This window comes from Apis cerana, linkage group LG16 (genome assembly GCF_029169275.1).
Source record: "Apis cerana isolate GH-2021 linkage group LG16, AcerK_1.0, whole genome shotgun sequence".
NCBI classification, from domain to species: domain Eukaryota; kingdom Metazoa; phylum Arthropoda; class Insecta; order Hymenoptera; family Apidae; genus Apis; species Apis cerana.
This window is the reverse complement of record NC_083867.1, coordinates 6,910,001-6,925,717: the sequence shown is the minus strand read 5'-3', so window position 1 is coordinate 6,925,717 and position 15,717 is coordinate 6,910,001. Positions and strand designations below refer to the sequence as shown.

At 34.6% G+C, this 15,717-nt stretch overlaps 1 protein-coding gene across 26 annotated transcripts in view; it reads left to right on the top strand.

Moving 5' to 3' along the window:
* Positions 1-15,717, top strand: part of LOC107999744 (nuclear receptor coactivator 3) — a 93,876-nt gene that overhangs the window by 72,463 nt on the left and 5,696 nt on the right. For 8 of the 26 annotated variants that reach the window (XM_062086496.1, XM_062086495.1, XM_062086493.1 and 5 more), the window contains 16 exons: positions 1,776-1,892; positions 2,191-2,368; positions 3,180-3,553; positions 3,803-4,032; positions 6,345-7,434; positions 7,649-7,771; positions 7,936-8,262; positions 8,374-8,688; positions 8,767-8,932; positions 9,237-9,412; positions 9,591-9,923; positions 10,008-10,120; positions 10,198-10,324; positions 10,552-10,837; positions 11,829-12,149; positions 15,656-15,717. The exon at positions 15,656-15,717 is cut by the window's right edge and continues 118 nt beyond it. In XM_062086496.1, the coding sequence (XP_061942480.1) occupies positions 1,776-1,892; positions 2,191-2,368; positions 3,180-3,553; positions 3,803-4,032; positions 6,345-7,434; positions 7,649-7,771; positions 7,936-8,262; positions 8,374-8,688; positions 8,767-8,932; positions 9,237-9,412; positions 9,591-9,923; positions 10,008-10,120; positions 10,198-10,324; positions 10,552-10,837; positions 11,829-12,149; positions 15,656-15,717 (4,338 nt within the window). The remainder of the gene's footprint in view (positions 1-1,775; positions 1,893-2,190; positions 2,369-3,179; positions 3,554-3,802; positions 4,033-6,344; positions 7,435-7,648; positions 7,772-7,935; positions 8,263-8,373; positions 8,689-8,766; positions 8,933-9,236; positions 9,413-9,590; positions 9,924-10,007; positions 10,121-10,197; positions 10,325-10,551; positions 10,838-11,828; positions 12,150-15,655) is intronic. The other 18 variants (XM_062086498.1, XM_062086502.1, XM_062086497.1 and 15 more) reach the window with 7 other exon arrangements.

Here is a 15,717-nt window from a genome sequence, read left to right as displayed (position 1 = left end):
GCCGAATATGGAAATGTTATCGCTTATTTCCTAGATTACAAGAGAAAGTGATAAAATATTTCTAATTCATTTGTTGGTTCTTTTTTTTTTGAGAGTAACATATTTTTTTTTTATAAATTTCAATTTTTATATTATTTACGATATTTATAATAGAATAGAAAAAAATATGAATATAAATGACATAATTATAATTAATTTTTATTATTCTAAGAATTTTATTCTATTTCAAAATTATTTTACAATTAATAAAAATAAGAATCATTTTTAAAAGATTTTAATCATTATTTTATTCCTAAACTAAAATATAATTTTACATTTACCGATTGCTATAAAGAATAATTTTGTCTGAACAAGTTTATTTTTCAGTTATCTGCATAAAAACATTGGATAAAGCGTTTCATTGAATTATCTTATAATTATTTTTTTTTTCTCATTAATATCCCAAGTTATTTTTAGTTTTATTCGAATATTTCGCTTGAATGTCTCGCAAAATATGGAGAAATGAAATTCAAGTATTTGCAAATTTCTTTCGATAAAGAAACATATTAGGTGTTTGTAACATTTTTACGTTTCATTATTATAATTAATTTGAAATTTTTGATAGAAATAGGACAAGGATACAATCGTTTGATGTATTTAATTCTCGCATAAGGAGGAGGAATGTGGAAGATTATCAGCTTAAATATTTACCAATGTAATATCGATAATTTAGATAGAATTAAGAATTTTTGTACGAATCAGAAATTTGTGTGCAAAATTAAAAAACTTTCCATTGAAAATATTATTCGGTACATTTAATCGATGAATTCGTTTATTTTTCTTCATTACATCAATTATGTTTCTTGTACCGAGGAAACACACTTTTATCGTATTATTTTTTTTTCTCTGTTTTATTCAGATTATTTAATAAATTTTATCATTTTATAAAATTAATATTGCGCAATTAATATATGCGTAAATTTATGTAAAAATATATATATAAATTTTCATTTACAATCAAGAATCCCAAAATTGAAATATGAAAGTATATATTTGTTTATTCTATCAATTTATTAATGTCAATATAAATATTAAACGATAATATAAATATATATTACAATTGCACAAAAAGCAAAGAAAAAGAAACTTATGTAAAACTATTTTTCGCTTATATGCTTTCTAATATTCTTTTGAAAAACTTGCATTTATTGTTTTAAATAATAATATGGTATTATCATCTGAAAGTCTTGCGCAATGTTCCATTTGCTTTCGTTTCAATAACTAAAGAAAGAATAATCTTTAATGTTAATACGACGAATGGAAAAACGCGGTCATTGTAAATTATTCATTATATTAAATTACAATATATATGCGCCATAATATGTAATATGAAATACGATATGCAATAGGATTTGATGTGGGCAAATAAAATAATGCAGTTTTGTGTTATTATTTAATAACTTGATGAAAACAAGCTCGTGATTACGTAATTATTGAATTAAATGGAAAATGAACGATCGAAAATAATTTTTTGCTGTTATTACATCTGTATATTTTGTAACACAGAATATAAAATTGTAATATAAAAATATTATTAATAACAATAATTAATGAAATTTTATTTAAAATTGAAGTGAATTTGAAAAAGATGATAATTTCGAATAATTTTTCGCTCTATCTATCATTCAATAATACAATATTATTGTATTATTAATTTATATAATGTATATATATATGTATAATATCTACATATAATAATTCGATTAATGGTGCGATATATTTTATTTTATTTACAGATTCGGCACATTAGGGAACAGGAAGGCTCGAATAGTCATGCCGTGCAACAGGGGGAAGTATCTTCTTCGAATCCTAACATACTGTCCAACGATCAAGTTGGTCCTATTTTACTTGAGGTATAATTCAATTTAAATCGAATTCCATCAATCTATTTTATCTTTATTGTTTGCGTTCATCGGTGTATATACGACAATCAGAAGGAAACATTTTTATTTTTGTTCATTGACTATTTAAGAACAAATAGACAAAGTCCAAAGTTTGAAGCGTACTTCGATAAATATTTTATCGGAATTAGTTATCCTTAAATTTGAATCGATATAATTAAATTTTAAGTTTCTTTTTGTTATCGAGTAAAAGAAATATACAAATATACATTCGTATTACAATCTAATTTGATTGAAAATTTTTGTCCAGGCGCTAGATGGTTTTTTGTTTGTTGTAAATACGGAAGGACGAGTGGAATATGTAACAGATAACATAACGCAGTATATAAATTATACGAAGGATGATGTTCTTGGCAAGGATATTTATAATATTATTCATCATGGAGATCATAACACCTTTATGCCGAGTTTGTTGCCTATGCAGTTAGGTTAGTATATCTTTCGAATATTATCTCGCAATAATAAAAAGTTACAATTTTGTGAAATAGTAAATGTGAAATAAAAATAGTAAATAATTGAAAAATAAGATAAAGAGGATGAATAGAATACGATGAAATTTTCTTTTTGATTCGCTAAACGTGACGTATAAATAATTATTATCGTAAAGAATGCAAAAAGTTAAAACGTTAAAATCTTTTTTTCCTTTATCCGATTCTCTCTCTCTCTCTCTCTTTCTTTCCACGAATGGAGACAGTGAAAGATATACCGAGATTAAAATCTCGATCGAAGTATAACGTGTTTCGTCCTCGCGATTATTTACGAGTGCGTTTCGTATGCGTCGGGGGTAGTTATAATGTAACTTTAGCATCTATTTACCGGATGGTGTGCACGTGTATATACTTTTTTCAGTTTATCTCATTTTGTTATGGAAGTTCGGTAGCAGCGCAACGGAAAGATTTATCTTGCGTAATGGAAGGAGACAGCTTTGAAATTGTATAGCGTAGAAATGCGATGCCATCGGTGGTGCTCGTTGCTCATCGAAAATACGCGATGCGAATCGAAAAATATTCTATCCATTGTCTTTTCGTTTTTTCAAAATATATCGTTCAAAATAATAAAGATTACGAAGCAATATCCTCTTTTATCAATTTTTCTTCTTCCGCTGTCGCGTAACGTTTACATTTTTTTGTTCTTTTGAAAAAGTTGAAAATTTGATATTTTTCGATAATAATAATAATAATAATAATAACGATAATAATTTACGATATCGAATAACGATAAATTTAACGTGCAATTTAGGCTGGACGAACGAGCAACAGCCCCAAAGAAACCGCACCTTCAATTGTCGCTTCTTGGTGAAGCCTCCGGATGATAAAGAAGAGACTATGGAAGAAAAGCAGCAGCGAGTATCGAAATACGAATCTATGCAAATCTGTTCAGCTCTTTTGCCAAATAATAGCGATCGTCTGGAGAGCGGTGACGTATCTTCCGAATCTTCGGACAACGGTCCTTGCGTAATGTGCGTGGCTCGTAGGATACCCCCGAACGAAAAGCCCATCGGTACGCCCATCGAGCAATTTACCGTCAAGTTGGACACCACGGGAAAGATTATCGCGGTTGATGTTATCTGGTTGTCGTCTCCTTACTCTGAGTACCTAAGCAAGGTAAGCAAGGTAAAGATTCCAGATCTATCTTGCTTCGAACTCGTTATTTTTCTCCAGTGCTAGTCGTCATTCCCACGCGTTATTTAACTTTACACGGAGATCGATCTATATTATTTAGATCGTAGATCGTAGATCGATTATATTTCAAATCTCATATTTTCATTACCGTATCATTCATGTAAAAACGAAAATGTCTCCGATTTCGATCCAATAACCGATCCTTGATTATAATTACATTCGTTCGTCGTTTTGTTGCAGGAACTGATTGGCACTGCGATAAAGGATTTGTGCCACCCTCATGATCTCAATAAGTTAACAGCACATTTGAACGATACACTTCAAGTCGGTGAGAGTACCAGTGGTGTATATCGATTACGCGTTAGTCCTGATAAGTTCCTTAACATTCAAACAAAGTCAAAACTTTTCAAAGCGAATGTGATGAATACACTTGTTACCGACTTCATTATGGCTACCAATACCATTATTGGGTAAGTTGAATCGATTTTATACTTTCCTTTTTTTATACGTATAGAGATATCGAGTTACGCGTTAGTCGTATAAAATATAAACGTATACCTTCGAGATTAAAAAGATCGCTCTCAGATTAATTTATTATTTTTACGAAGTATAATATTCGGATCGGATCAGAGATGAGCAATTTTTTTTTTTCATATTTTCATTCCAAATATTCTTATTATTATTAATTCCTATTATTAATCTCGATTTCTTATTATTAATCTGAGATCAAATCGAAAGTTTTGATACATTGATTACCATAAAGTATAAAAGTTTAAAATTAAACTTGGATATATGAAGCAGCGAATTAGAATTAATACGTTATACGTATATCCGAATAAATCGTGATAAAGATTTGAAGAAAATTAAATTAGACGTTTCGATTACGAAAGATTAAATATCTTATCTCGAGCTGCTATGGTATTCAGTGTGTTGAAATTAAGAATAGTTGTGCAGTTATTAACACACGTACACGCACATTACGATTATAAGAGGATAACAAGAATGAACCAGTAGAATCTCGATTATCATACGGTTTACGAGATCATTAATAGATAATTAAATCGGGAAAATTTAGTGGATAATTATATCCAATAAGATCGGTATATTTTCTGTACATAATTAAATCGTTCATCTTCTTATATTATAATTAGTATCGTTAAAATGCTCGAATAGTCGATATTCTGCTGGAAATAATTAAGTTAACGTACCTACCCCTTCGTATCGCTTTATCACTATTGGACAAGGGTGACTATATCTACACGAAATATTCTACCTAATTTTGAGACTTTCCGCTGTCCTAGGTCCTCTGCCTGTAATATATTCCATTTGCCTAATTTCTCCGCGTTTATCTTATTAACTTATCGCTTCGATAATATTCTCGAGCTATTAATTCGACGGCGGAGAGACGGAAGGGGGAAAAAAATGAAAAGAAAAAAAAATTACAATCGGAATTTGACGGTACGTTTTAATCCTCCTCCCCCCACCCTCCCCTCCCCCAAAAAAGAGAAAAAAAAAAGAATTCGGGAAATTTTCTTTGTAATTTTTCTTTTCTTTTTAGGTTTGCTAAAAATTTATGCATGTTTCGTGATTTCACGGGTTTTTTCTCGGTGTTGGAGATCTGGCCACTCTTGAAATTGAAACGATATTTTTCCCTCCCCCACTGTGGATGATTTTCACGATTTTTTACAATCTTGGTTTATCGCTTTTATATATCGCTTTTTAACATTTAGTCCGCTAATAATTATTACGAATAACACCAACGTCAATCGTTATCTCGTCATTTTACTCTCATTATCGCTCTTCTCTCGCTTCGATCGCAACACTTTCGAACGAATTGTCGTCGAATCGGGAATGGCAAAGCGGTTGGTCGCAAGCGAATCGTCATTTCATGACTTCATGACAGGTGTTGCCACGGTCGAAAGTTTAAACAGCTTTTCACATTCCCGATTCACGAATTTCGTGGCACGTTTAACATTTAACATCGGGAAAACGGTGGATTGCGAGATATTCATCATTAATCATCACTTCGTTATTCCTTCGCTTAAGAAAATTCCTCTTCGATTCGAATCGAGAAAAATTAATTTCTATTTTTTTCTTTTTTTTTTTTTTTTTAATAAAAAAAAAACATCATTTTCATTACTCATTCAAACCGTGTGAAACTCGTCTAATGTTCGAGCTAAGTAAGAGTACTCGGCGAAAGTAAGATTTACGATGATCGACATAGAATATCGCGAGTCTTACTTATCGCTCATGCAATTTCAATATCACGATATTAAAGATGATTCTCGATCGATGCACTCTTGAATAATTTCTCGGTAAACAGTGCGCATGACACGAACAATATTAACAAGTTCCACGCTCTTCCTCGTCGATTTCTATATATATTTTTTTTTTTTTAATTTTTTCATTTTCGTTCTCTCGCTGGAAATGACAATATCTTGTAATTCGAGTATTGATTGGCATCGTTGGAAAATCGTTTCGAAATATATCTTGAAAAAACGATACACACGCGCATGCACATACACACACTTATATATATATATGTACGTATACGAGAGAGATCGTGAGATATATCTGGACGAGCACTGTTCACCGGGCGTACAAACTCGTTGTTACACGCACGCATAGTAGCTGTATATATATATATATATATATATAGCATATATATGTATATGTATAGCGTGTATATATATATAACGCATAGTGTTAGATTAAACAGAAAATAGTATCTTATGGTTAACTGGTTAAATACATGTGTTGTTTTGTTTCTTGTCCATGATAGGGACAATGACTTAACGCCTATCGAGGGTGGTCAGCTTTCCAACAACAAAGTGTGCTCCGGACACTCTAGTAACCGTTGTGCGAATAATAGTAATAATAATAATGGTAACAATAACAATAACGTGGGTGGCCCGCTGATGTCCGCGGTGGCGCATCTGAACGGTCAAGTGAGTGGTATGAGTAGCCGGGGGTTGGCGGGCACGTCGTCGCACACCGGCGGTGCGACATCCTCGAACTCGATAGTGTTTAGCGCGGCCGAGTCGTGCAACCCCCTGCCGTCGCTAACTACCAGTAATCCGTTCAACCACTTTTCGGGGAACATGGACTTGGAATTCGAGCTGTTCCCCAGTTCCACCTGGGACTTGGACAGCAGCAGCGGGTGGGCAGATAGGCCCGAGTCGAGAGCGAGCGGGCCACCGAATTCACGACCATCTTCCCAGCCAGCCCCGACATCTCCGAGTCCCCAGGGAACCTTCTCTAATTCGGCGGTGGCGCCTCACTGCAGTCCCCTACGCGCGTTCAGCCCGACCTCGGCCAACGCCGCTCACACCTTCAGTAATTCCTTCTCCCTCAGTCCGCTTCAGGAATCGACCTCCTCGTTGACGAACAGCGCTGCTAGTAGTAGCGTTAGCGCCAACGGAGCGGCGCCCGGATTGACGCCCAAGAGGCAGGACGAAGGGAAGAGCACCGCCACCGGTTGCCCGACCACCGCCAACCAGTCGGTCATCGAGGGAAACAACGCGAGGACCAATCCCGCCTCCGTTGCTGGGACGCCGGCACAGCCACCGACCGCGGCTCAAACTACCGCGACCGTTGTCGAAACTCAGAACAGTGTCGTGTCCACCGAGTCCGGTAGACTGAGAAACTTGTTGACCAAGGGCGGTAGTGCTAGTGAAGAAACTCAGGACAATACGAGTAACGATACCGAGAGCCAAAATAAGCATAGGATATTAAAGATTTTGTTGAATCAACAAGATGAGGACGATTTTCATCCGGAGCATAATAACAAAGTGCGCACGAGTCCTAGCAACATGCCCAAACCGAGCATGGAGCATTCGAAATCGTCGCTTGGAAATAATATGCTGTTACAGGTAAACCATTCGATCATTGCCATTCTATTCCCATCCGGACTGGTGGTTTCCCTTGCTTTTCTCAAATTTTCCTCCGTGTGTATTTGCCGATCGGCCGATATGTCGATAAAAATCGGTCGATCGATCGATCCGTCCATCCATTTCTACCCCCTATGTCGTATCGCGGAAATCTTCCTTCTTGCGATTACACTCGATCCAATTTATTTGTTTCAAGCTATTGAACGAAAAGAACGACGACGAGGACGAGGAGGCTCGCGCCGGTTTAAAAAAGAGGAACGAACTGTTGCAACAACTTCTGAAAGATCAAGACGATGAGAGGAAAGTACAGGAACAACACGTGAGTAATCGTATTTTCCGTACCGTACATTTATACTCGAGATACAAACCTACCTCTTCTCACCCGTGAAAATAATTCCACGAATTATGTTTCTCTTATCTGAAACGTGTGTTCGAACCTTGTAAGAATCCGTTAATCGATTAACTGTACGACGATTCGAACAGTGTAAGCCGCAAAGGGAAGAGGATTCTCTGTTACGGAATCTTGGATTTCGGAACACCACGCCATCACCGTCTCAATCGGGTGACAACGTTGGACACAGTTCCAGTCAGGTTGGTCAGAAGAGACCCGGCGAAGATGGCGACTTGAACATAGCCGCGAAGCGACCTATGGATGGATCTCACCAAGTTTCTTCTTCGGGCACGTCCACGAATGCGACCAGTAAACTCTGGGAGAGGAATAAAATGTTAGCTTCGTTGTTGGCTAAGCAACCTCCTCAGCCAACCACTATACCGCCAATACCTGCATCTGTGATATCGGCAACACCACAAGTAAATATAATATCGTTAATGTCTCTTCTTTTTTCGTGTTCGTTCTAGAGATAAACAAAAAAAAATCGAATCATCAATCGACTTTCTTATTTAATTTTTTTATTATTTAAGGATAAGCTGGTCCGCATAGGATTGAAATCGCAACAGCCACAGCCACAAACGCAGTCTCAATCGCAGCAGCAGCAACAGCAGCAGCAGCAGCAGCAACAACAGCAGCAGCAGCAGCAACAGCAGCAGCAGCAACAACAACAACAGCAGCAGCAGCAGCAGCAGCAACCCTGGACAGGTAGCAGTATGCAGTCGGTCGGTGGTAATAATACGATTACGACAACCGCAACTTCTGCACGAACACCGCTCCAAACACAGTCGAGACAACTACCTCATCGTCAAACAACCAATACCTACCTCACTCATATGCTAAGTCAGGTAATGATCGATTTGTCGTATCCTAAAAAGTAATTGGATATGAAAAAAATAATTATTGTTGTTCGCATCTTTTTACAGCAACAAAGACCTCAAATGGGTCAAATGGATTCGGAATTTACGAGCAGCGGAGAGTATCGTCAAACAAGCACGGATCTTAATACTTGGGATAATCAATCGTCGGATCCCGATCTTTCCGATATTTTAGATCAAGTTATCGAATTCGTTCCGGACGAAGCTATTACAGGTATAGAATTGATCGTCGTTGTCGCTAAACGCACGAATCGTATCTAATCTATATTCGTCTTTTTCACATTTTTCACATTTGATTACATTCGAAGTACATAACTCTATACCTTCGCTGTCACGGCGAATAATTATAAACCTTGCGATTTTGCTTCTTTCTTTAATCGATGTTTCTTCGTTCAGAGACATTTGGCATACAGCGATAAGCTAACACACTCGTGGGGAACTATTTGTGTTATGCGTTAACCTGTTACGCGTGACAGCGAAAGTAATTACCATTATAGACGATAATTTTTATTCAATAGATTCGTCTGCGATAGCAAATCTCCTAGATGTAACCGAAGCGCCGCAAAACAACGCGATGAACGAGACGATGGCGATAAACGCGATACAGAAGTCGTTGATGTTATGCGAGACTGCCGTAAATCCAACGTCTTCCACCATAACAATTCCTAGCACGCCTCCAGCTTATTCCACCGCAGTAAGTCGATACCCTTTCTGCGCGTACTTTTTATATCGCTCTCTAAGTATATAATAATCGTTATATACTTTTACCATCGACCGTTCCGATAATTTCAATTTGTCCAGTGTACTTGTTCCAACTGTGTTATATAACAAGTTATCGTTCTAATTAATATTTACGTACGATATAATTTTAGTTGGGCACCACACCTGTAACGACGAGTCATAGTTACCAGCCACCTCCTATGTATCAGCAACAGCCGAGGATGAGGTTTAACACGCAACCGGGGATCAGGCAGACGACTGCTCAATTTACGCAACAGCAGCAATTACAACTGCAACAGCAACGGACGAAATTGATACAGCAGCAGCAGCAGCAACAACAACAATTGAAACAGAGGTTGCTGCAACAACAACAGCAACAGCAATTACTCATTCCTTCCAATGCTACAGCTCCGGAACAAATTACCACCATTCACAATATCGATAACCTTCTGAACAATACTGTTGCGCCAAACGTATCGTTACAGGTAATTATAAAGTAAAAATTACATAGGAAAAATACGTAGGAATAGAAAGGAAAAATTCTATTTCTCTCGTTCGATCGTTTCTAGCGGTCGAGTGTACCAGATTCACAAGTGTCTCCAGGTTATGGGGGATCCGTCCAGATGCCTTCCGGTCACCGACTTGCACATTCTTATTCTCATCCTTCGACGTTACCACAACAGTAAGTAAACTAAGAATTATTATTATGTAATTGCTTTTTTATTTATGTAACGATCTTTTTTTTCCCTTCCTCCCTAGTCCTATCGTAAACAGTAATTTTAACAGTGGTCAACAAGTGTCTGCGGCAGCACGACTCTCGCCTCATTCTTCCGCTGGTATTTTGTCATTTTCGCATCCGCAACCGTTGTCACCACGAGTGACGCAAGTACGTATCAAGAGTTTAATTAGACTAGGCGTCCTAAATGCCTATTGCGTAGTTTCATTTGTATTTTTAAGTTTTATTTTTATTTAATCGAAAGAGCGATACCTAGTTTCTTAAAATAATTTTCTTTCTTTCTTTCTTTCTTTCTTTCCTCTTTTCTCTCCCCCCTATTGCAATTTAAACCACGAATACGAACGTTTAATTTATTTCTTTCACGTTTTATGATAAAGGGCAACTATGGTAATACCCCGAGATTATTCACCGTTAACCAGGTGAGAACGCAGCAACAATCTACCGCCCAGCAACAATTGCAACAACAACAGAGATCGATGCCGTCACCAGGGACTCCGGCATCTGCTCGGCAATCTCCGTTTCCGGCGGAAACTTTCCCTCCACCTACGTCTCCCACTGCTACCCAATTTCCACCTGGCCCTAACCCTGGTGCTCCAAATCCTTCTGCCCAATATCGATTGCAACGGACCACGTCTACACCTTCGGCCACGACTCAATTGCCAGGTAGGTTGATATTCCGTTTCAAATTCTTTTTTATCCTCTACTACGTGTTGCATACTATCAGTATTTATATCGAGATTTTTTTTTCGCTCATTATTATAGTTAGTACATTTATTACGTTTCAAATTACGTATATTGTCGATCGTACAAGTTGTGATATTTTTTTTTATGCGATTGTAAAATGTAAAATTATGCTATTAATATTTGCGAATCGTTGAATCGTTAAAGAGTTTGTAAACAATTTTTAATGTATAAGATATTTGTGTATTTGTAAATGTTAATTTTAATTTATCTTTATGTATTTCGTACAAAGCGTTCGAAAGTTCAAAAACAGTGATCGCGTTGTGATTTCGTATCATCGCGTCGATATCGTTATTCCTATGTATATACTCTATATTAGTGCGGTTAATCTTAAGCATTTATATAAGTAAATATGCATATACGAACGAAGGAACGAACGAACGAAAGGTGTGATTTAAACAAATATATTTTTTTTTATTAATCTAGGTAAGTATACAAGCGATTATACAAATTATGTGTTTTTGTCCTGTACATTCAGATATCAAGATATAACGAATACGTTTAAATTAGATAGATCGTTTCTTTAAATTAATAACTTATAATATTTTTTTAATATTTTCTCAACAAATATTATTTCGATTAAATTTCTTTACTATATAAGTTTAAAAAGAAATTATACCATTTAAAATGATTTTTAGAATCGATAATTTATTAATTATTATTAAACTAAATAGATATAACTAAAATATTTATCATATTATATTATATTAGGAGAGAAAAAAAAAGAGAGAAAATAATAGGATTTGATATATCCGTATCAGCGTTTAAACGAAAGTTATTAAATCATCGATGATCGAAGGAAAGGGTATCATTATACGAAGCGGAACATGGAGGAAAACTTGGTAGAAGCGTTATAACGTTTTTTTGCTATAAGTTGGATGGAACAAGAAGATAGACAAGCTTGATGTTGCAGGTGGGGTAGGTTCGCCCCGGCACTACGGCGGAGTGAGTAAGGAACAACCCCTTCTTTCACCTAGTCATCCACATTCGGGTTGCAACCCGGCAACACCGACTCATAATCAACACAACGTAACGAATACCCAACAACACTTCTCCAATCAACAACATTCTTCTATGATATACCACACCGCCAATACTATCAACACAGCTGACATGCAGAACAATCAGTTCTGTTACGATCGGACGACTGTTCCACTCTATTCGTCAGGGCCTGGGGACACGCAGGACGCCAGGCCTTTGCCTCCCGGTAATCCTGTCAATCACCAATTGGGTGGTAAGTCATATGACCACTTAATGTCATGTGACCATCACTTCGTCATCATCACACCCCCTTCCGTATATACGCCCTTCTTCTCTGTATCTAAAGTACCCCCCTCCCTCCCTCGTGTCACGAGATCGAGGCTACGATGGCATGAGATATTCATTCCGTTCAACACCGTTCTTTTTTTTTTTCTCTCTCTATCTTTCTCTTTCTCCTTTCATTCACGTGGTAAAGATCACGCATCATTCATCATATGTATATCCATCGATGTATCTAAGCAAGTGTAAATATGACGATCATCTATAAATCATCATCTAAGCTACAATGTTGTTTTCATATACGCTCGGTGTTCTCCCTCTATCATTGTAAATTTCCTCTTTTAAGTCTCATAGTGGGAAATGGTGCTTGCCGCGTGGCTAATCAAATTCTATGTCGAGTTTCTATGTCATCAAAGTCGCACGAATCATTTCGTCTTCACGAATTCGAAAAACGAGAATTCATTCTCGTATATCGAGGCGTTAATATATCTGTAATTATCAAGGACATACATCGTTCTTGCTATTCGAATGCTATTATCCGATCTTTATCGTTTAATAACACGTATTCGTATATATGGTTTCTTTGAAAGTTGAAGGAACGTATAATCTTTCGTTTTCTTACAGTTTCCATTATTTCCAAGTGTTTCGCTCGAATTCGAGCTTTGTAACGTAAATCTTGTAGTTAGTGAATTATCGTTATATTTTTTTTTTCGAATTTTGTCGTGTCTAAGGGAAAATCCAATATATATAATAGCATATCCTATCGAAATAGCGTTAAATGTTGCATGATGCTTTTGTTCATAGTTCCGTGAATCGTAACTATACCTATGGATTGTATTCTTCGTTCACATTATAATATAAAGTTGCGAATCGAAGAATATTGACCTTTCTTCCCGTTCTTCTTCTTTCTTTCGTTTAAAAGATACGCGTACGTTACTTTCTATATATTTTTGTGAGTTTAAATTATTTTTTAAACGTTATGTAATATATTTTTTAATAATGTTCAATAATGAAAACGAAAAAACTAAGTATTTATACGAGAATCTTTTTTAACGCGATTAAAAGAAAAGAAGAGACGGCTATCATTAACTGTGAACTAACTTCGACGATTTCATATTCTCATTGTAAAATCCTTTCATTTTGTGAATAATAATTCATATATGTCCCTAATGGTTATAATGAAATAATTATATCTTTCCACGCGAAGAATTTTGTTAAATTCTATTCGAAACATTCGTTCATTCTGTGAAACGTGTCTCGTCCCTTTGGGAGAAACGATCGATTCATCTCCACGTTTTTTTAAAAATCATGTTGTAACATAATACAAATTCACCCCCATTTACGTGTATACCCCTTCTCACACTAATTTCAACGATACAACCGTAATGTTCGATTATGCACTCTACTTCTTTTAGCGATGTAGAGATTACACTTTCCTATGGTGATTGTAGACACTGATGTACTTATATGTAATGACATAGTAGATAAGTCATGTAAGAAAGATCGCCCTTTGTATCATATCTTTTTTAGGTATTTCTCTTGTGACCCGTATGCGTTAAAAATCACCGTACTGTTTAAGATGGAATGGAAACGGAAGTTCGCAAACTGAGTTTGATTCAGTAAATAAAAAAAAAAAAAAAAAAAAATGAAGAAAAAATAGACTTATCGATCTTAATTTAATTGGAAAACATTCTATTTTTATAACGAATTATAAAACAAGATTATTTAAGAAGGAATAAAATTAAATTGGAAATTTTTATTTGCCCACTTCCGGTTCAGAACGTACTTGCACTATTTAGTGATTACCTCCGGCACTTCCGGACCATGTAAATTAGCGTCACTGTCACTTGCACCACGTATATAAAATTTGTGTTACAACTAATATATTGCTCCATATCGTAAGATTGAATTTCTTATATTGGTAAAATTAAAAATATATCGATATGTCGTTTATAGATTTTAAAAATATGTAAAATATGTTTCTTTTTTCTTCTTTGAACAATTTGATTGAACAATTAATTAAACAATATCAGAAACGATTTGTTAAATTATAAAGATATTTATTATATTACGAAAACATATTTTTTAACTAATATAAATTAATTTCGCATATATCGATGTAATTTATATCGATTTAAAAGAATTATTACTCATAATTTCCAATTATATGCTTGTTATATCACGCTTCGTTTTTCTTCTATTTATGTTTCTCATCAATCTTCGATCTATTCACGATTTTTATCCATGTGAATTATTTTTATGTGTTTATACTATTCATATACATGTTGCGTAATTTTATAATTGTAGTTTAATTAGTCCATTATTTCTCTTCTCTTTTTGCTTTTATTCTATTTTATTATTTTTTTTTTTAATATTTATCGATATTAGCAGATTTTTGCTTTTTGCGATATTAATTATTCCACAATTTGCAAATTACAAGATTTTTAAAGAATATTTATTCATAAGTTGTTTTATAAAATTTTTTATTATGAATTTTTATTTTTTTTAAATTATTATTTTTATTTTATTTTTTTTCTTTCTTTCTTTTTTTTTTTTTTATACAAAAAACAGAATTATAGGATAAGTCTTAAGATCATATCTAGAATTATTATAAATTAAATATCGATATTGTCGACGAACTTGGCAAGTTGCACGCGAAATGAAAACTATATAATGGAAACTTAAGTATTTGGTTATCTTGATCATTCTCCAATTTCCATTCAATGTTCATCCGTACCGTATAATTAAAAAATAAACATGAATCCATGGTTTCTCAGGATTGTTACGTATGTTTTTAAATAATGAAACTAAGATTCGTTACTAACAAACGATTTTCATGTACAGTGCTTTTTGTGATTAATCATCGTTACTAAACGCAATGTGCAATAAACATCGTTAAGTACAATTTAAATGTACATCTTATACGTGCAATTTTAAATTAGAAAGAAAAAAAAAGAGAAAAAGGAAGATCAAAACTTTTATACGATGCTTCTCTTGAGAACGAAATTTTATCTTATTTTTTGTCAATTATTTTTACTTTTTCTTTTTGTTTCTTTTTCCTGTCTCTTTTTCTAGAAATATTTCGTAGAGAATCGTGATAAAATATCCATTAATGAATGGGCCAAAGACCGATTAATTATAAGATAAGTCATTTTATCGAATTTATGTCAACGTAATATTGTGTATATATATATATATATATATATATATATATACACACATACATATATCGCATTTTGTAATAAAACGTTCATCCTATATCTTTGACTAACTTTTACGTTATGGCTTGCACAATAATACACGATCTATAAGTAACTACTTCTTTATTTAACTTATTACCATTGATTTGTTATTAAAAAAAAGCAAAGAAAAAAAAATTAAAAAAACAGAAAGATAAAATAAAATATAAATAAAGATCGTGATGTATTACGCGCGATGTGTATTAAAATATATAACGAATTTTACTTGATTTTGTGATAGGAAACGCTAGCAGTACGTCGGAATTTGTAAGGCAAGAATTGAGAAGAGCGATCGTTGGGGCG